At 33.9% G+C, this 21,634-nt stretch overlaps 3 protein-coding genes across 11 annotated transcripts in view; 2 read left to right on the top strand and 1 right to left on the bottom strand.

Moving 5' to 3' along the window:
- The first annotated feature begins 465 nt into the window (after positions 1 to 465).
- On the top strand, positions 466 to 3,074 carry eIF3k (eukaryotic translation initiation factor 3 subunit K). Its single transcript, XM_011070194.2, has 4 exons — positions 466 to 683; positions 1,735 to 1,954; positions 2,029 to 2,248; positions 2,319 to 3,074. Exons 1-4 carry the CDS (start codon positions 631 to 633, stop codon positions 2,474 to 2,476), a joined length of 651 nt encoding a protein of 216 aa, XP_011068496.1. The 5' UTR covers positions 466 to 630; the 3' UTR covers positions 2,477 to 3,074.
- On the bottom strand, positions 2,264 to 6,415 carry Pus7 (pseudouridine synthase 7). 3 transcript variants are annotated; one of them, XM_011070185.2, is made up of 8 exons: positions 6,280 to 6,415; positions 6,032 to 6,200; positions 5,692 to 5,909; positions 4,870 to 5,370; positions 4,333 to 4,809; positions 3,449 to 4,103; positions 3,088 to 3,239; positions 2,264 to 3,012 (listed from the first exon to the last, which is right to left on the bottom strand). In XM_011070185.2, exons 3-8 carry the CDS (start codon positions 5,750 to 5,752, stop codon positions 2,696 to 2,698), a joined length of 2,163 nt encoding a protein of 720 aa, XP_011068487.1. In that variant the 5' UTR covers positions 5,753 to 5,909; positions 6,032 to 6,200; positions 6,280 to 6,415; the 3' UTR covers positions 2,264 to 2,695. The 3 variants fall into 3 exon arrangements, with proteins under 3 accessions (XP_011068487.1, XP_011068486.1, XP_087263967.1); XM_011070184.2 differs by having other exon boundaries at positions 5,692 to 6,200; XM_087407841.1 differs by having other exon boundaries at positions 5,692 to 6,405.
- A 1,022-nt stretch (positions 6,416 to 7,437) lies between these two features.
- LOC105154570 (Cbl-associated protein) overlaps positions 7,438 to 21,634 on the top strand; it is a 98,266-nt gene continuing 84,069 nt past the window's right edge. For 2 of the 7 annotated variants that reach the window (XM_087407825.1, XM_087407824.1), the window contains exon 1: positions 7,440 to 9,062. In XM_087407825.1, the coding sequence (XP_087263951.1) occupies positions 8,967 to 9,062 (96 nt within the window). In that variant the 5' untranslated portion in view covers positions 7,440 to 8,966. Of the gene's footprint in view, positions 9,063 to 21,634 lie in introns of all 7 variants that reach the window. The other 5 variants (XM_087407828.1, XM_087407826.1, XM_087407822.1 and 2 more) reach the window with 4 other exon arrangements.

The following is a 21,634-nucleotide window of genomic DNA, read 5'->3' as shown; positions in this document are numbered from 1 at the left end:
GCGATGAGCGACGAGCGATATCCAATAAGAGCTTTGCTTTGTGTCATCACGTGAGAAAAAGCACAACTTTTATTGGATATCGCTCGTCGTTCATCGTTCATCGCGTTCAGTGAACTAGGCATTACAAACCTCTACTGAAAAAATTATATACAATATATGTTTATTGGACTGTGTTCGGAAATTTATCCGGGTGCACCAATATAATATTTATCTTCGTTTAACATTCGGTGAACAACAAGGATAAAATGATACATAGATGCACTCGAGTGAAAACAACTTGGATGCGCGCGTCGTATATTGCGTGTCACGCATCGCGCTGGTGTACAAGAACTGCGTTTCGAAATATCATTCGAGTTCCTCGTGTATCGTTTTATCCTTATTATTCAGTCAATGTTAAACAAGGATACACGAGAGCACCCGGATGAATTTCCGAACGCAGAATCGCTTTTTTGTGGGCCTTTAGTTGAGTCTGCTGAACACAACTCTATGGATGTTTTGTCTATGCTTGTCTATGCTCGTTCGTTATTACCTCAAACGATGTTGCATTGTCCGAAATAGTGGTTTCGACTTCGACCAATTTTGGCTACATCGACAATATTTACAGTATAAAGGACTCTTTTATTGGCAGAAATGGCTGAAGCGATGCGTCAAACTGTAGCTGGAATGCTCAAAGGCATTGAAAGGTTCGTCGCTTCTCATTCCTGCTGCATTTTTGGTCCACACAAATAGTTTTTAACACGACACGTGCTACTCGCAGTATTTTACCGCATACGAATGAGGAATTAAAATTTGTCAATGCGATTCTTATTGTATGTTTTAGACTGCATTCTTTTAAAGAGACAGTCGACAAAAGTTTCGACATTTCGTTTTATATTTGTTATTCATTGAATATCAAGAAAAATAGAACGATGTTTATGTCGACTGTATCCCCTTAAAAGGAAAATAACTATGATAATTGCTTTTCAGTTTCATACAAGTGTTGATTATTGAGTCTAAAGTTATGTATTTTGTACTCAGATAGTGATGTTATTACTTGCTTAAAAAAAAAAGTTATTGCATAACATAATATGAGTGAACAAGACACTGAGAAGGATCTTGTCACAAATGTTGAGCCAATTTGCTTTTCCTTCGAACATTTTGTTAAACACAAAAATCTAAGATTTTTTTTTAAACCAATTTGAGACTTAAGGAATGAAAAACAATCTCCAAATTTAACAAGGATAGAAGTTTTTCAAAATATACTTTTGTAAAATCTAGATACGTAGCTAGTTATAAAATATGTAAAAACTTTTGTTTTGTCTTACAGTCAAAACATTGATTGGAATCAAATATAATTATTATTAGTTTTGAGAGCTTATTATACTTTTTAAATTTCAAATTCAATAAAAAAATGAAAGTCAATAAAAAAATTAAATACATGTCTCTTAGATTTTTAACAATGTTATTTAACAATGTGTTTTAAGAACAATCAAATTGATTCTAAATCAGTGAAACATATCGTATGGTTTCAAGCTTGTGCAGATTGTAGATAAAATTTCAATTAAATCTTATTTATCATAATAAAAAAAAATGTGCATTTAACTGAGTTATGATGTCAATGAGAATTATCTGAATTTTGATATAACTGGAAAGCAATTATTAATCTATAATAATATATCCATACTTTTAATAATATAATAATTATTTAGAATTAGTTTTTTTTACTTGTATTGGCTACAGTGAATGTGCTTTCAGATACAATCCGGATAATCTCACGACTTTAGAGAAATATGTTGAAATACAATCCAGAGAAAATGCTTATGATCTGGAAGCAAATTTGGCTGTTCTAAAACTTTATCAGTTAAATCCGCACCGATTCAACATGGACATTACATGTCAAATATTGTTGAAGGCATTGACTAATCTACCACACACTGATTTCGTGTTGTGCAAGTGCTTGCTCAGCGAGAAACTTGTAAGTCTCAATTGAAGCATGCAGGATAATTTTCTTTTTTAAAGTTATTTACATGCAGTTGCATTGATCTGTAGATGTCAGAAAGCCCCATTAATCAAATCATGTATCTGGGAGATATCTTGGAACGATGCGACTTTCAGCACTTTTGGGACAGGGTATTGTCTATGTCCGAGCTTTGTGATAGGATTGTAGGTTTCCAGGATTCCATAAGAAAATTTGTATGTCACGTAGTAGGAATCACGTTTCAAACGATAGATAGAACACTCCTGGCACAATTGCTTGGTGGCGTGGATGGTATGATATATAAAGTTTTTATTTGTAATATTGCACGAGTGTAAAGTTTATTAAGTTTCTTTCTTTATAGATGCAACATTGAAACATTGGGTGAAAAAGTATGGTTGGAAAGAAGAGACTAAAACGATCATCTTCATTGCAAATCAAGACGAAAACATCAAAACCAAAAATATCACTGAAAAGATTGATTTTGAAAACGTGGCAGGTTTGATGGCTGCTTGTCTGTAAAAATATTAGTGATTACTTTTTAATAAAATTTATTATAACATTATCACTCATAATCAATTGATTTATTAAAAAATATTGTTAACAAATTAATTGATTATGAAAATTCATTTTCTGTGTACATTTTTTAAAATTTATTTAAAAAAATTTATTTTAAAAAATGTATTTATTTTATAAAAAAATTTATATGTTGTAATAACAATCTTCTATTTAAAAGATATTTTATTTTATAATTTGACATGTCTCTGATATATTCTCTATATCGTTTATCTTCATTGTCTCATTCGTCTTTACATTAACCTCTTCCTGACATTTGTCAGAATTTTTTTCTGTATGATCCTTCTCAATTTCCAAGTCTTCGCTGCTACATTCATCTATGGTAATTACGTTGGACTTTATATTGTCTACATCGTAAGCGGCCGATAAAGCGGCCTGCGTTTCTGCTGAAGTATCATTCTTCAAGATTTCACGCAAAGCCATTGTGGCATAACTGCTAGACTTCAAACACATTTCTATGATCAACGCTTTATTCTTTCCATCTGAAAATAGATCATTATAGTTTGAATTATTTTTAAAATAAACGTTTCGAATAAATGTAAAAGTAATTGATTTACTTGATTTATCCTGTGGAGACATATGCTTCCTCATTTCGTCGATATCTGATAAGATTAAGTCATCATGTTTATTTTCATAATGCATAATCTTCCAAGATAAATTCGTTGGAATTTCTAATATATTTCTATAAGCACCACTTAAACTATACTTTCTAAAAAGAGAGAAAGAAAACAATAGTAACAATTTATTGTAATATTTATTAGGTGTTGGAATTAATTCGTAGCGTTTTACAAGTGATGGGAAGTACTTTCATTAATGTATTTTTTAATGCTCATGTGAAATAAATAACATTCTTTCATTAAAAAACGCTACGAATTAATTCCAACACCTAATATTATGTTTGTAAGTAAACTCACTCACTTGTTATTTTGTCTAAGATCGGTAGTTAATCCATCTTTAGCTAAAAATTCATCGTACCAGGCTTTTGCATACGGCGGATATGTAACTTTCCAGCCAGGCTGAGGCATAACTACATCAGCCAAAGTGTAATTCGACAAATCTTCTTCTGTAAGAATTTTTACTGTTGGAAAATCCTGCTCCGAATTTTCTTTATTCATTTCATTCGATGTTGATTCGATATCTTTTTCTTCGACACAGGTAATATCAGTGTTATCTTTAATGTCTTTATTATCATTCAAAGGATAATCCATACTTTCGTCATTTATAGTCTCTTTGCAATTCCGTTTGCCATAAACTAAATCACCTACGACTACTTCTGTTCCGAACTGTTTTATCCTTTTCGATACAATATGATTCCATACGAAACTTTGATAAGCATGAATATACATTAATCGAATGTTTCGAGGGATTGAATCGAGTACGCCTAGAGGATTTTTGTCACCCGATATTTGTAGGCCTTTCAAAAGTCTGGCTTCAATTGTATCGATTCTTTTAAGCTTGGCATAGGCAGCACGAGCATCCTTGCTTTCCGCATAGATTCGTCTAACTTCCGCCAATTCGTTATCCTTTTCCGGTCGTGGTTTCAGAATTAGTTCGATTGTTTCATGCCATTTACCTAACAAAAGATAATGCAATATAAATTACATAAAAATACATAACTGAGTAATTAAAGCCTTAACTATCTAAGATAAATGTTTAGTGCTTAAACAATATTTTCGGTGTGAATTTATATACATATCCCGTCTTGCAATATAAATTCACACCGAAAAAATATTATTTTCTAAAGATCTAGCTTAGACAGTTAAGGTTAAAATGCTGTCTGATATAAAGAAAATAGTAATCACCCTGAAGTAGACATTTCCCAATTTCGTGTGTGGGTATAGTAGGTACTGATCCAAATCTTTGTAAACCGTAATAATTAATGAAGCCATTGTCCTGCAACGACTTCATCACTTGCTCGATCTTTTCGTCTGTCTCACAGGCGTTTCTCAGCGCTATCCTAAACTGATTACCACTTAGCATTCCTAATTTCAGGCTGTCTTTAGCGTATTTAAAGTTCCCTACATATGCACCGCGTATACTTTTACCAGCTCGCAATATGTTATGCGGTTCTACCTTTCTCAAACTAATCCACTGAGTCGTCCAGGCTCGGCGGTCTTTCGTGCCGGCGTAACAAAAGTTATTCGGCTGTAATCGTAAGCTTACAGCCAACTGATTCACAACGCTTATCGTATCCATATTTACTTTATGCAACAGAAAGTGACAGTAATCTCCTCCACATCTGCTCCAATCTATTCTCTTATCTTTGCGAATCTTGGGACCTAATATAACAATAAAAAAATTATAAAGTCTTTTTTTATATGAGGAAATTTACAACTTACCATTCGTGTCATTTTTAGAATTCGGCACAATCGTGAGGAATTTTTTATCGCCCTTATCTACTGTCTGGCTGACTACATTCGCTAATTTTTTAGCAATTGTATGAATAGTCCTACGTTCAACTTTATCAATGTTAGTCACGTCAATTTCCACACTCGAAGGATTTTCCTTTCCCAAAGTTTGTAGCTGATTCCATATTGTTGGTGACACCAATTCTTTCAGATCTTCGATACTTTCGTCGTCACTGGGATTGCGCGGGATGTCTTGATGGGTCAGCTTGGCTACTTGTCCATTAAGATCTATCTCGTTGACATGAAAATCGTTGTACCTCTCTTTAATTATCGCAGAAAAGCCAAGATGCTTGCCAATATATTCCGTAATTCCTATGTCAGATTCTTTCAGTCTACTGCCAATATCCAATTTGCTTCTCTTTACATTTTCTCGTGGTGATCGGTCTAAGGTACGTTTGAAGCTCCGTCTGCCAGGCTTGTTCTGGTAACCGCCTTCAGAAAAACAATCACTTTTCAGGAAGACTTCGATCGAACTCTGATTAACTTAATTAGCATTATTTTATTAAGTAATATAAATAAAATTATTAAATTCAATAATGTAAATAAAACTATTAAATTAAAAAAGATTAAGAACTGCATTGAAAAATTTGTCTTAAGCGTTAAGTTTTTGCTGGTCGACCAACTCCATAAACCGCCAATTAAGTTAATCAGAGTTTGATCGCTCTTAACATTTGCAGTAGGAAATGTTTGTTATTAAAGATTATAAATGATATTATTATAAACAATAACATAATGTTATAAATGACAAATTACCTCTCCGCCTTGATCCACGGAAGTAGCGATTCTTGTTATTTCCGTCTGTATTGGTGGACATCGCGATTCGGCGAACAATAATCGTGAAAAAATCACAGATTGTTCACAATCTTTTTACAATATCAAGTGATATCAAGTCCAAAAGGTCAAACGGTCAGATATTATGTTTATATTCGCAGAATGTCGGAAATTCTTTCTCCTCTTTAAATAAACGGCATCTGCCTCCGAGAAAAATCGGAAGGAGGACAATACAGTCAAAATTAGTGGAATGTCGGTAATGTGTCAATACACAAATATAACCATACAATATACATGCAAACATAACCACGTGTCACGCTACCATGTTCCTTTCTGATGTTGAATCGTACCGCCATCTCGCCAGGGTTTCTCGAGCGGTAAAATTAAAATCGATACTCGCGATATGTCGATTTCGATCGCGCGGTCAACTTCAGAGATAGTTTCTCGCGCGAAAATTTCTCTTGACAAAATGGAGTCCGGTTCCTATCGAACTAACCACGTATATTGTAATTATATCGATATGAATGAAGCAAAATGGGTAAGAATTTAAGATAAAATTATAGACTTTACTTTAATACATTGCATATAGCCATTTGTTTCTAAGTTTTATGAATTTATCTCGATAATATAACCTCAGCCACGATTTTCGATTCTGTCCTCGCGGATATCTTTGTCCGTTTTTCAATTCCGCTGCTACTTTCGTGTATTCTTAAATACAAAAGAATATTAATTTTAAAAAAGTATAGTCGAGAGAGAATCATAATCTAAAAATGAATTCATCAACATTAATTATGACTAAAATTCTTATTGTGCGATTTATTGGCGATTAACATGGTTAAACATTTGGAATGTATTGGCCAATGATGGGTTGATATATTTGATCAATATTGTGGAAATAATTGTGCTACTAGAGAAATTTATGTAAAAAAAATTCATAGAAAATCATACAGCATAAATTATTTTAGCAATATTACAGCAATATTACAACAGTCCAACAACTTTACGATAACATTGTGAACATTATAATGTTTTTAAAAATTTCTGTATTGTATGAGAAAAAATACATTTTATCTCAGTTACAATATATCTAATCGATACATTTTATTTTGTAGGACATCAAGAAAGGATTATAGTCTTTGTGGTAAAGAGAAATGAGTTGTTCTAGTCTGTCGAAGCGTGTAAATAAAGCGCATAACAAATTTTTTGTTCGGGAAGAACGAAATGGAACGGATCTGTGAGAAACGAGCTAACAAGTAGTCAACGCTGATTGTGCGTGAAATGCCGGAAGAATAAGCATCACTATGTGGAAGACAACAATAAAATGTGAAGGCATGATAAAAGCAGGTATGAAATAGAAGATAAGATGGTAGAGAACCAGAATTGGGTTTAAAAGAATCTCAAAATATTGCGTACTGTGTTCTTTTCGAGAGAAAATATTATGCCAAAAAACATTCCATAATCGACATTAAACAAAATAATATAACATCAATGTTACAATTTCACACTCAATAATGTAATTATTATGTAATTCCCCAGACAATATGCATGTTCAAAAACGAGATATATGACATCTTAAAGATGTCTAAAGGATACCTTTAAGACATCTTATGTTTCAATTTTAGACTTTATTATCTGTAATCATATGTTATATATAATATATTTATATTGTTAAGTGCAAAAAAAAAAAGTGTATTTGTATTGCTTGCATTCAGAACCTTCACTTCTTTTCTCAATGCCTGAATACATATATTTATCCCATTTTAAGTGCAACATTTTTTAGAGATTTGAAGCAATGCGAATAAACCTTAATATTGATGTTATGTTATTTTTAGGTTGTGTCGGTTAGTATTTAGACTTGGTATCACTAATGTAATTATTAGAATTATTCTAATGTATACCGATATAGTTTAATCTTGATTCGAATAACTCTTCATCTTTTTCTAGTTCTAAGAATTAGAGAAAGATGAAAAATAAGTTGAACCGAAATTAAAGTTAATCTACATTGAACACAACATCAGAGAAAGATAATTAAATTGAGATTAAAGTTAATTTTAGGCTGCTATTTCATTTGTGCATTTTTGTCGTATGATACATTTTTCAAGTCTAAGGGTGATATTTCATTTGTGCGTTTTTGTACGACAAATTTTTCAAGTCTGTTGATTGGCTATGGGATAGAAAAATAGAGAAATCTCCCTGTTCTGTTTACATTTGTCATACGACAAAAAAGCACAACTGAAATAGCACCCTTACATTAATGGAACCAGGAGGGACAGAGAAATCCTTAGATCCCTCTATCCTATAGCCAATCAACAGGTTTGAAAAATTTATCGTGCGACAAAAACGTACAAATGAAATAGCACTTTAACATCATTTTAACATCACTGGGTATATACAATTTTTTCGAATATCTAAAGGGGACTCAATCGTGAGATCGAAACATGTAATATATATTTACTTTTGTCTATCAATTAATTACAGAGTATTATATTTTTATCGTAATTTTCACGTTTTATAATTTTTAAATTTGATTCTTATATGATCTGTATATTCTTTATATTGTTTTTAAAACACCCTTACATTGGTGGCACCAAATCTTAAGGATGATTTCACAGCCAAGCAATGTAAAAAAAAAAATCGCGAGATAAGAAAGGAAAATTTTGCTCAGGGCGACGTGACGGAAGAAATCTCGAAATAACGGTCCTGGGGTGGGCGCACGCACCCTCGCGGAGTACGAAACGACCAGGTGGGCGAAGGGAGGTGGAGGAGGGAGGGCATACGCGCGCGGATTACTACGCGCGGGGGCGGAATGGTGGGGAAGGGAGGAAGGACGCGCCATCAGTCCAACGCGAACCTCGGACGAGTGTAGGTCTCGCGCGCGCGCGTGCGTGCGTGTGATTTGCCGTCGCGTTTTGCATCAGTGGGCGTAATCGGCGCTCGTCGTCGCCGTCGTTGCGACAACGACCGCTGTTTTAACTGTTATTCTCACCCCCGACCGTCCGTTTCGCGTGGCAACGCGAGAAAATTCGCGGCGATAACAGTATAAACTCCGGAGCGGATAAAACCGTCACCGGGTGTCGCGCGTTACGTCGTGAAGCGTCTCTACGACTCTACCTCGCGCGACAGTCCGCGATGTGGGTACGAGTGTCGCGAACTTAGCCGCGTATCACTCTGTGCGCCACGACGTAACGTGACGCAACGCGACGCGGGAAAAATCGGATGCGCGTGTCGACGAAGAGGAGCGGGGGTGCCGACGCGGGATGAGCGCGAGAGAAATCACCCTCTACGGCGGGTCCCCGTGGGGTTTCCGCATGCACGGCGGCTGCGACACGCATCAACCCCTGCGCATCTCCAGGGTGAGTGAACGTCAACCGATACGTCTGTCGCGCTCTCACGTGATCGCAGAATCGAAATAAATTGCATTGTTATTTTTGGAAGGTTACGACTTGAACATATCTGCGCGATCTTTCTCTCTCTCGCGGTCACGTGATCACGCGACTTTTTTTTGTTTTAAATAAATACGAGATTATTTTAAGGATAGATTATGCATAGAATGTATTATTTCTCTTGATAAAGTAGGATTGAGAAATAATGTTACGTTATAATGACATGTCTATTTTATGAAACTATAATTATTGACCGATATAGTACGTCCAATCACTTCATATGTGATACTAATTGTTATTAATGATAGTAATTATTTGCTTGCTTTAAAGCAAGGTGCATCAGTTGTGCAATTTATACGCGATGCAATGCATACAGAAATAGTACACGTAATCATAATTACATTACATCCCGAATTTGAATATTTGATGAAGGCATATTGCTATAATCGTTAATTAACAAATATCATATTACATATGTATACAGCTCAATCCGCAATGCCGATTCATCCGCATTATTAATGTCGACCAACTCGAATTTATCCGTTGGAATATTTCCATGTTTTGTTTGTCACGTTATTCGTGAAAATGCCACGAAACATAATCGACGAAGAAAAATCAGGAATAATGAAAGGCTCTAAAGAATATATAATAAATGACAAAAGTACAAATATCAATTAGAGCTAATACTACACTCAGAGAAAGGTTTCTTTAATTCAAAGAAATATTTCTTTGCTATATGGTTAAAGAAAAAAATTCTTTGATTTCTTTAAATCGAATAAATTTTTTTATTGAATTTAAAAACATAATGTTTAAATCAAAGAAATGATGTTCAAATTCAAGAAATTTGTTCTTTAACCGTATAATAAAGAAACATTTCTTTAAAACGAAGAAATCTTTCTCTGGAGTGTAGATATACGAATTCAAATTTATTAAATAACCAAATTAATTAGACGTTTTCGAATTCGATCCTTCGCTTTTAGATTATCCTCAATAATTATATTCCGAAATTCATTTAGTTGAATCAATTAATTTCGTATTTAGATATGGTTAAACAAATTTAGATATGGATAAACAAAATTTATATTATAAAAACAAGTTATTAAAATGTTATAGTAACCAAACTTTTTGCTTTAACTAAATTATTTTATTGCATCAACCAAGAATTTGTCTGTCCATATCCAAATAAGAGATTAGCTGATTCAAATAGGATTCTCTACATATAAAAATGAAATATTTCATTTTTATGCACTGAAAATTCTATGACTGAAATTATTACATGGAAATTAAAGTGAATATCGCAATCGAGTACAATGTACATTAAAATAGAGCAAGTCACGCTGAGTTTTATAAGACGCAAGTGTGTCAGCATTGATAAATTTTTTGAAAAATGGACTAGTAGTAGAATCTCGTTAATTATATTAATTCATATTATATCGTATCTGTAGTCTCATTTTAATGTGAATAGTTAACATCTTCTCTAACGAATCGCAGAAGAGAAATGAGAGACAAATGTACGAACACGCAGCTTCTGCTCGTTATTATTCAATTTTGGCCGCATCTTGGGGTTAACCGTTTATCATCGTAAGCGGTGAAACGAGATAATCGCGCGAGTGGAAAAAGTTGCATCGATCTGCCCCGCGTTGTGCGGTATACTTTTATCACTGAACACGCCATCGTAATTTTCCTCGCGACCACTGCAAATCCGTACCCACTTTCGTATCAACTCCATCATTCTATAGACGACTCTTCGAGTTTACGAGAACGGAATCCGTCCTATTTCTCGTTTTTTTTTCTTTTTATAAAGATACTTATGGTATTACGTATTCAGGACGAAACGTTGCACAATTTTCCAACTCACCGCCATAATTTTCTTTGCAATCATTGTAAATCTGTGTCTACTTTACGTGTATGTAGACTATTCTACACGGAAAAAATTATCGTATTAACAGCATTAGTCAACAGCAATCTAAAAATAACTTTGTTTATTCAACAACAGTATTATTAACATTAGAAATACTAATATTTCTTACTTGCTAAAAAATTCAAGTTAATAAATTAGTATGTAAATGAAAGTAATGAAAAACTATATTTTATCAATATAATAGATACGTATTTTCATTACTGTCAATTAATAAGATTATTTTCAATTACATATTTTGCTGTCAGTTATGTTATTAATACAATATTATTTTTTTCCTGTGCAGACAATTTTTTTAGTTTATGAGAATAGAAATTTTTTATAAAGACAGAAATTTTTATTTATAAAGATAAATAAAAATTTTATTTATAAATATAAAATAATTTATAAAGATTTATAACTCATAACATATATATATTCGAGACAATGCGTTGTTGTACAATTTTTAAATGCGCGATTAGAAAATCCAGATGCAAGATAAACGCGATAATTTCCTGTTTATTCGACGTGAATTAAGATGAGATCGATAATCTATTCAATGTATAAGTATTATACGTAATCACAAGATGATGTGTAATCAAGGAATTCTGAAATATGGTCAGCTAGATACGATTTTAGATAGTTTGATGAAGCTACGACGAAGGTCAGCGACAAGAGAGAGCCTTGACTTTTTTGCCACGTTCTACCTTTCGTCACGTATCTTTATAATACTAGCGAATTTCGTTCTATTTGAGTAATTTTTTGCTCTTTCGTTAACCACGTGTCTAACGTTGATTATACAAAGTGGTCACACAATTAGAAATTAGAGAAACATCAGGGAATTTTGCAAAATTTTCTGAGAAATGAAAATTCTTGACTTAAATGTTTAATATATGTACTTCACATAGTTTTGGAATACCAACTTAACAATTGCAAGCAGTGTCACCAACATTAATATATTGAGAAAAATGATTTGATTGAAAATGGACAAACCAGAAGATTCTGATTAAATCAATCAGAATTCTGATTACCTCAACTAGAATTTTAGTAGATTTAACCAGAAAATTTTTTAGTTAATTTAATTAAAAAATTTTCTAGCTAATTCTACTAAAATTTTAGTTGAGATAATTGGAGTTCTGATTGATTTAATCAAAATCTTCTGGTTTGACCATTTTCCACCAAATCTTTTTTCTCTGTGCAGTAATTTACGTTGCTATGTAAAATTTTTACAAATATTTGTTAGTTTTCAATCAGTAAAGTACTCGGACGAAAATTTCAAAATATTATTGAAAGCATCAAGGAAAATCATGAAATTTTTGTCTGAAAATTATGGAATTTTAGGATGAAGAATTTGTGACAATCTTGTTATGAAGATAACGCGAATTGGAGCGATCATGAGGATGACAGTTTCGTTAACTCTGGCATGTAGAACCGTTCGGATCTCATTTTCGAAAATTTTCCGTAGTTAAAATTGGTGCAGGTGATAAATGTCGAAGGTTCTCGGAAGCATCCGTGATCTTAAATCAGCTTTAAGCTGACGTTCTTGGAATTGATATTATCATTCCGATCCGTCTGTCTTTCTATTTGGAGATTGAGATTTGATATATAGCACGCTACGTGTATTTAAAAGTTGTACTCAGCAGTATTTCTGACTAATCAAACTTCAATTCTATCACGTTGCGAGTCGCGTGTCGTGCTTGTAAAACCGCGATAGAAAATTTTTTTTGGTGTCAGTTTCGAGGACATCTCCCACGTGCAACTCTCCGCAAACGTCCGCTACTGATACGCGACACGCGACCTTTTATTATGTAACATAGGTGATGTTGTGACGCGGCAAATGATTCATAAATGCTACAAGCGCGCAAATTGCGGCGTATACCGTGAAATAGAACTTTGTTTGAATTGTGTATCATGCGCGTGACGCGAATATAACATTTACAACGCTAATGCGCGATACGAGCGTTTCAAGTTCTGGATGTGGAAACATTATTCTTTCCCGGCCAACGTGGGTCAAAGATCGTGCTAAAATTGCGATAGTTCGCAGTATATATTTTTGACTCGGCACAAAACACGTCTATCATCGCCTTTTTCCTCCGATAATGTTGTTTACTCACAGATCAGATCCGAATATCTTAAGATATTCTTAGATGGAACAAAATCATAATAAAATTAAGATAACGTCAAGTAGAAGTTATTTTAAGAAAAATTATGATGATGTCATTTGATACATATTTGACGATGATTTAGTAATAAACTTTTGATAATGATTTTTAAGTTTTTAATTAAAAAGTTTTTAAATAAAATAAATAAGTTATTATGGTTTTTTATAAAATAACTTCTATTTAATGTTATCTTGTTCTTAAAATTTTGTGTTCTACTTAAGTTTAATATTCGGCTAAATCGTGTTTAGATTAATTCGTTAGATTAGTTTGTTTAGACTAATTTGCTCGTCCAAATCATTAAAGAAAAGATTGCTCTGTAAACGAATACGTGAAAAGTCTATACAAATTTACAAAACATTTAAGGCAAAATTGATTTGTTACATATATTTATTTATTACATACATTGTGACACTATCGAGTAATCTCGAAATTTGTTGCCACTGAAAACACTCGCGTCTAAGATTATGTGCACCGCTGTGTACTCAGTTTAAATTCAAGGCTTAGCTATACTCGATCAGTTAATGTTGCTCGACGAAGAGGTACAACGATGTTCTTTCACATACGGCTTGTCCAAGCACTTATCAGTGCCGTCTGTGCAGAAAATTATCCTCTCTTGAATGAGCAGCACGTGTTTGGTATTAACATATATATATATATATATATATGGTGAATTAAAGAAGAGTGGATTTAGATCTCGTAAGAATGACTGATCCGTAGTTATTTAGATTTATCACAGATCGGAGCTGAATATATCCGATCACGTACATTTATATTACATTACATTTACATTGTTTTTGTGAGCGGTAATATGTGGATTTGAAGAAGAATGAAACAAAGTACAACTCAAGATTAATAAGATTGATAAGAATAAGAACAAGGCACTTGCGCATTTGATGAAACAACATAGAAAAAAATCAAAGTTTATTTTTTATTTATATTCCTTATATAATAAGAAGACAAGTAGACTCAAGCATAAAATGACTCTTTGTTTAGTTCTTAAAAATTATCTTGTTTTCTTAGAAAGAAATTTCTGATAACGAGACAAAAAATATATCTGACGTATTTCATTTTATCGCAATCTTAAGCAACGTCTACACAATAAGATTTTAAGGCGAAATTTAAGTCTTAAATTCGTAAGAATTTGACTATTCACAGTTGAATGTGAGAAGAATAATCGCTTATGATTGGTCACTTTTTTATAGATTGAAGCTCAAAATTTTACGTTTTAAAATCTCATTGTAAATGACCTTTTATAGCATAGAAATAAAACAATATTAAGATAAGATTAATAATTCCTATTTTCCTCTCTCGAATTAAATGAAATCGATTATTGTCTTCAGATAGGAGTATATAAATTTAAATTTATGTATTCGTGTGTTTTGGAATATCTTTACTCGATGTTATAATTCACGACGCTGACGTCATAATATCTGGCACAAAACTGAAGTCTGAGATTATTTTATTCTAGTTGAACAATTTTCCATTCAAGAATAAAATATCCCTCTGTCAATAATAAATATGATTGATTAATATATCGATTCTATGATAGATCGAAGAGTATAATTTAATCTAGAAATCTTCTATATGAATGTAAATTATTATATCTCAATTCTAATCGAGCTGCATTTCGAAAGCGGAAGGTGAACCGCGAATACGAAAGCAGGAAAAAAAAAATGAAAACGGAAGAGTAAATGGCTCGACATTGACATCGCATTTCAAGGTCGCACGTAGGTAGAAACTGGCACGCATCCGTGACGCAATCGTGTGTGAACGTGTGTAATGCGAGGAGCATTGTGGCGTCTCGTGCCACAATTAGCGCACGTCATTACACACCGCGAAAGGTAAATGCGCAACACACCGGTTTCCAGTTGATCGACGTTACGCGATGACTTTTCTCTTCTCTTTTTCTACCTTTTTTCTTTCCTTTGCCAGGTCGTTAACGTGGAAGTCATCGTCCAAAGCCTTGTTCCGGCGCGCATTACGCCGAGGCTTTTTTCTATCCATTTTTCCGTCGGCGGTCTTTTTAATCCTTATATATGAGCGAGCCTTTCTCTCTCTGAATTGAGGAAGTGTACTGCATAAGTGCCGGGGTGTAATTGTTAAAGCAGGTGTAACACGAGCGGATGAACAAAATGAATTTAATCAAGATTTATTCCCGGCGACAGAATGGAATGTTGTAATAGGGAAATGAAATTGTTGGAGGAGCTTAAAGAACTTAAAAGGCCCTTTACGAGCGTGTGCCATTTTTTTTTCTCAGGCCTGTGCCTCATCGCCGTCGGAATTGCCTCGGTTGATAATAGACGGTTTATGCTCATGGGCGCAAATGGATTAAAGGCTATGTCCCGCTATTCTTCCGTCCTGCGGTGGTCTTGATTAACATGCTGACCCTGTTAGCTACTGAGAATCGAGCGCTAACAATGTAGCACGACATGTAGGCTAATTATCCCTCAAGAGGATATCATCCCTATATCTACACAATTTTTATGCCGATCCATATAATAATTCTCTCATATTTAGCGTTTGGTCTTTAATTATAAATATGCAGGGTATTTACAAAGCCCGTGTGCAATTTCAAACTTTAATAACTTTGAATGTTTACACGATAAAGAGGTCCTGCAAACTGTATTTAGGAGTTTAATCACACAACTTATCGTAATACAGTTTAAAAGCATTATTTTAATTCATTCCAAGTTTTTAAATGCCGTTTATCGTATATGTGTTCAAAATTATTACCGCTTGCATAATATAGTTTAAATGCATTATTTTAATTTATAATTAGCTCAATCTTGAGTACACATAAAAAAATTTCAGAATTCGAGTCTTTAAATATTACTTATCGCTTTATATTTATCATGTATTTGGAAAATGTGTCGAATTTAACATAAACCGCATGTTGCAAACGGTCCACTCAGTTTTTTGACTTAATTTTTCACAAAATGAATATATTAGAAGGTAACACAAATATTATGTAAGAGAATAAATACAAAGAAAGATAATATCGACACAGTTTGTAAAGAAACCGTGGGAACTTTTTTTTTTTCAGAAAATTAACATTTATGATATGTTAAATTAACACATATTTCATTCATTTGTCTTAGAATTTACGTTTTAAAATACATTATTTTTATGTTCACTTATATCATAAATTATATCATTTTGACACTAAAAAAACGTTGAATATCAATTTTACACAAAACTTTTAAATAACATAATCACATTATGTTAAATTAACACTCAAATATGTTAAAAAATTCAAACTGTGACACAGAACGTGAGTGGACGGTTTTTAACACAAATTCACAATTTTTTTTTCCTGTGCTATATATCCGAAGTTATTAACGTTTAAAGCTGTACGTGAACATAATAAATATCTGCATAATTCGAGCTGTAAAATATGCAAAAATAGCGAGGTATACAAATTTCATGTGCGTAATCCGTCGTTAAGGATTAAAAGGCACCAGCCATTTCCGGTGCTTTCCACGGGATCACGAAGTTGCGAAATCTATGGCGAACGCGTCGCTAAATCCGTACTATAAATGTTAATAAGGCCGTTCGAGCAGGAGCCGACACATTTTATGAGGACTGAAGTTCCACTTTAAGGCCGATCTCGATCCTAACAACCGTCCTGGCCCTGTTCCAGAATCCTACTCTCGCGATCTTATCCGTTACGTTCCGATGAACCGCGCCGTGTTGCAATATTTCGTTAAACGCCAAAACGTCAAAATCTTTCCTTCCCGCTAAACTGAAACGCGACTGACTTCGAGGCAAGGAATTCCCGTCAGTATTCGACATTTCACCGAGCGAATTAGCATTACCGAGGAGCCCGAAATCCAGCCCGTTTCTTGCGGAACACGTTGTTACTTCGAACTTATGTAATACAATTTTGAACAGAATTTCGAGACTTCTCCGATCGACAGCATTACGGGTATTCCCCCGGATTTTCCACGGAGTTTCGTGTTTCCATTTTAATGAAAGATACCAGAAGTAAAACTTCGTATATTTGAGCAGCACTTCGTTGCTTTTCGGCAAACGATTTAATTCATGCGCATATTTTTTTCTCTCGTATAGCAATTTCACGGAATATGCCGGAATTTTTTTACGATGACGGGGGATCGCCTTGAAACGTATCGAATGTATAAATAATCGCGACTTTTTCGATCTGTGCGCGCGGATAACTTATCGCTATGTTGGGCGATGACGATGGTTAATCCAACGAAAATAGACACGCAACATGGTGGCGTTTAGTCGTTGCACCACAGCAATACGTCATTGTTCACTCGTAACGCTCAAAGTCAAACTATAAACATTCGCTCATCCGCTCGAGCTCGAGTAACGGACTTTATTATGAAAGCATATAAATTATACGGTGTACCTTATTATTCCTCGCGCAGTTCCCGATGGTGTGTCGCATTTTAGATAAGCGTGAATCGCGACACGTTGCTTTTTAGATTAAACTTTATTTTATTGTAGTATTTTTTTTTCAAATGTTGTATAAAGATTCCCTCCTCATTGCTTGAATATGCAAGTCGAGAAAACATTGATTTAACGTCAAGTTTTTGGCATACAGTATCGACTGGCTTAAGTATGTGAGAAACCTGATATTTTATTGCATTAACCTTAGAACGCTATCGATATGTAAAACATACAAGTGAACGAGGTCATTGAGCGCTAAGCTGAGCCTTCATGGTATTCGTATTAAGAAATCCAATCTACCTTGCTAAAAGCTAGGACAAGCGGAGACAAGTTTTAAAAAAAATTCTGTCTGTATTATGTATCAGTTATGTTTGTATTATACAAGGTGTCCGGATAATCGTTCGCAATACTTCGGAAAATCATTCAATGATTCAGGATCCATAAAGAAAGAAAGAAAGCTATGGCTATTATATACATATATATAAACATAGGTCCGAAAATAAGTCGTTTCCGAGTTATATCCTTTTATATTAAAAAAATTGTAATTTATTTTTCAAAATCACAATATATATCATAATTTATTTCATAATGTTTTAATATAAATAACTACATTTCGGACTATTTTGGCGTTACTCAAAATGCATCACATGAAGGAGTAGTCAACTTGGCACTCCTCTTTTTTTAATTTTTTTAATTTTTAAATTTGTTTTACTTTACTAGAGGGGAGGTGCATCCTGAGTGACGCCAAAATAGTCTAAAATGTATTTATATCAAAATTTTATGAAATAAGCTATAATTGTGATTATGAAAAATATATTACAATTTTTATAACATAAAAGTGATTATTTCCAGAGCGATTTATTTTCGGCCCTATCTAATTTTTTCTTTTTTTGCATTTCGAATCATTTTCCGAAGTATAATATTTTTCGGACACCCTGTATATCAGTTTGAAACAATGATGGTCAGTATTAGAAAGCTGAAAAATGATGTGATTTTAATTTTTAAGCAGTTTTGTATTATTATTTTGTATTATTATTTTGTGTTATATATGTTATTTAAGTAATTTATAGGAGATACACTCACACAATTGGACAACACACTGTCTAATTTTTTAGAGTGAATCTCTCACTCTAAAGAGTGAAAATTTAATTAGTCTTAAAATTTAATTAGCCTTAGAAAAGAATGGTTCAATTTTCAATCTTTAAGAATTAAATTTTATCTTTAGAGTGAGATTCAGTTTGAAAGTTTTAGAGGATCTGCATTATTTCAAGATTGAAATTGATGGTTTATTCTTTCTTTCCTTTCAAATTAATAATTTGATTATCTGAGTTTATAAAAGTGTTAAATGATAAATTTGTATTACATTAATTTTAACAGTTCATATATCCATAAATCTATAAGTTCATCAAATTTATTCAAAATTCTGTGAGTGTGAATCCTAGTAAGTTTAATACTTGAATCAAGATTATTAAATTAAAACAAATTCAATTTGCTTGTTATATAAAGTCGCTTCTTCAATAAATTTTATAATATTCTTCAAAAGAAAATAAATTCTTGTTTTGAGTATGTAATAACGAGTTTTTCTAAAATTTGTAATAAATATATTTTAAGATTAGTATCAAGAAAAAGTTCTCTATTAAAGATAACCGTTACTCACTTAAAAGGAAGAAAGTAAACAGAGTAATCACTTTTCTTAGCAATAGAATAATATTTGTGTATGTATTTACATATCGATAGGAATCTTATATCATTCAATAGCGACAGCATTCTGGGATTAAAAGAGCTTATTACGATACTCGTTTCGCATCTACCGATGAAATATTCCGGACTCGACGTTCTTCCGACGTGCACAAGTAGGATGTACGTTATAGGAGCGTGAGTGAGCATGAGCAAGAGAGGTGAAGGGTTAAACAGCTCAATGCAATTTTTCCGGTGTGCATAGACGATCGCTCGTATCGGCTATTAGAAGCGGGCAGTTGCGTCTGCTCTCCCATTGTACGGTATCAATTTGGTGTACTCGACCTTTCGACCCCAGGGCAAACGGTCATTAATTCACACTTATCTCCCGCCGCGTACATTCGTTCGTTCACGAAAGATTTCACCGCGTGCGTATGATAGCACACTCGTCTGACAGCACACGACGCGTCTTATCCGACATTTTGGCCGAGTTCAAGGCGGCAAAGCGGCTACGCTTACCGCTTTGTAAATGATTGGTTGGACCTACACTGAAAGAGAAGATTGGCTGCTGCAGCAAGTTAGATGGTAAAATATGGCATAGTATTTTTGATTGTAACAGCCAATTTTTGGTTGCTGCAGTCAATTGTTGGTTGTATTAGCCTATTCTCAATGTCAGTACAGGATTTCGATTGGCTAACGCAACTAAAAATTGGTTGCTACAGCCAATTAAAAATGCTATGCCATATTTAATCATCCAATTTGTTGCAGCAATCAATCTTTTCTTTCATTGAATAAGTAACAACCAATTATGTTCACTTGCTCGGCGAAGGCTAGCCGCTTGGTCAACTTGAACGCCCCTAATGGGTGCGTTTAGCAGAAAAAATTAATCAGTTAGCGCTTAGTGATTCTTTAATATGATTGGTTTTTGCCTTTAGGTCTTCGCTAAATCTAAGTGTAGGATCGAATCGTATTAAAGAGCCATTGACTCTCGGTATATTCTCGATGCACCGCTGGATGCGGCAGTCAGCCGCAGATACTATTACGTTAAAAATAGATATTCACCGCGGTCAAAGTATGCGTTAACCTCAATGGGTTCGATTATGCGAGCTTGCTTCTTGGTGGAATTTCAAACGCGCGGCTGCACGTCGATCGCGTTTGAGCGCGGCCGACATTCTGATTCGCCGAAAATTATTTTGACGTCCAGTTGAATTACATGCCGCGTGCTCGAACTGGTTGGCAATTGAATAATAATTACGATAATTGAAACGACAATAGCATTTGCTGCGACATACTAATGCGTGATGAAATGTATTTATAGTGAATTTACATACTGACTCGATATAAATTATGTTTTCATACGTTTCATGCAGGAATGCGAGCTTAAACATCTTGTGCGGTGAATTATCACGCTTAAATTCCCGACGATTAAAATTACAGCGCTACATTTAACTTCGTGCCGGATGATTCCAAATTACGTTATTTGTATGAGCGTTTCCGCGCTGTTTAGACCACAGGGAATGATGAAAAGAGAGAGAGAGAGAGAGAGAGAGAGAGTTGAAAGCTCAATTCGTTGTTCAATTTCACGAGCGTGGAAACCGCCTCGCTAACAAAATGTTAACGGTGACAAATAGCATACCTCGACACGCGAGACGCAATGCTAATAGAAATTTATAATAGCGAGTATTTTGCACGGGGAACAACGATCATTGTCATTAATATATCTACGCTCTCTCGAGGGAGGAAGAGTGAAAGAGAAATCTTGGAGAGAGAGCACGAGGTGGAGTCGTCCGCTGCCGCGCGCGCTTTGCTCCTTTCTACTGGTAAAAGTAATCGATCGCCGCCGCCTGCAGACTCGCGCAGCACGCTTGCAGCTCTGCACTCCGGGCTGCATAAGAGTAGGCGTCGGCGTCGGCGTCCCGCGTCGTATTTACGCCACTGCGGCATTGGCCTTAAGTGACGTCTACGATGAGATTTTTAAGCGTTAAATTTAAGCCTCAAACCTTAAAAAATCGATCAATCATAGTCCATTATCCTTCTCACACTATATGATTGATTAATTTCTTATAACATAAAGAAATATCATTCTGTTGCTAAGAAAAGTGATTATTCAATTAATTTTCTTCTAAATAATGGTTATTTTTTATAAAGAATATTTTCTTGATAATAATCTTAAATGTAACTCAAAAGAAGAATTTATTTTCTTGTGAAGAATATTATAAAATTGAAGAAGCGAATTTGTAATAAGCAATTCTAATTTATTTTAATTTAATAATTTTGATTGAAATATAAATTTTAGAAATATTTCAAATAATTAATTATTGTTCATAGTACGTATTTTTCTGTATGGCTTAAGTTTTACGTCTGAAAAATTCATATAGATACCGCTTTAAGGA

The sequence above is a fragment of the Acromyrmex echinatior genome, chromosome 7 (assembly GCF_024713525.1).
Source record: "Acromyrmex echinatior isolate Ae372 chromosome 7, ASM2471352v2, whole genome shotgun sequence".
NCBI classification, from domain to species: Eukaryota; Metazoa; Arthropoda; class Insecta; order Hymenoptera; family Formicidae; genus Acromyrmex; species Acromyrmex echinatior.
The sequence above is the reverse complement of the archived record's forward strand: the minus strand, read 5'-3'. Positions and strand labels throughout refer to the sequence as shown.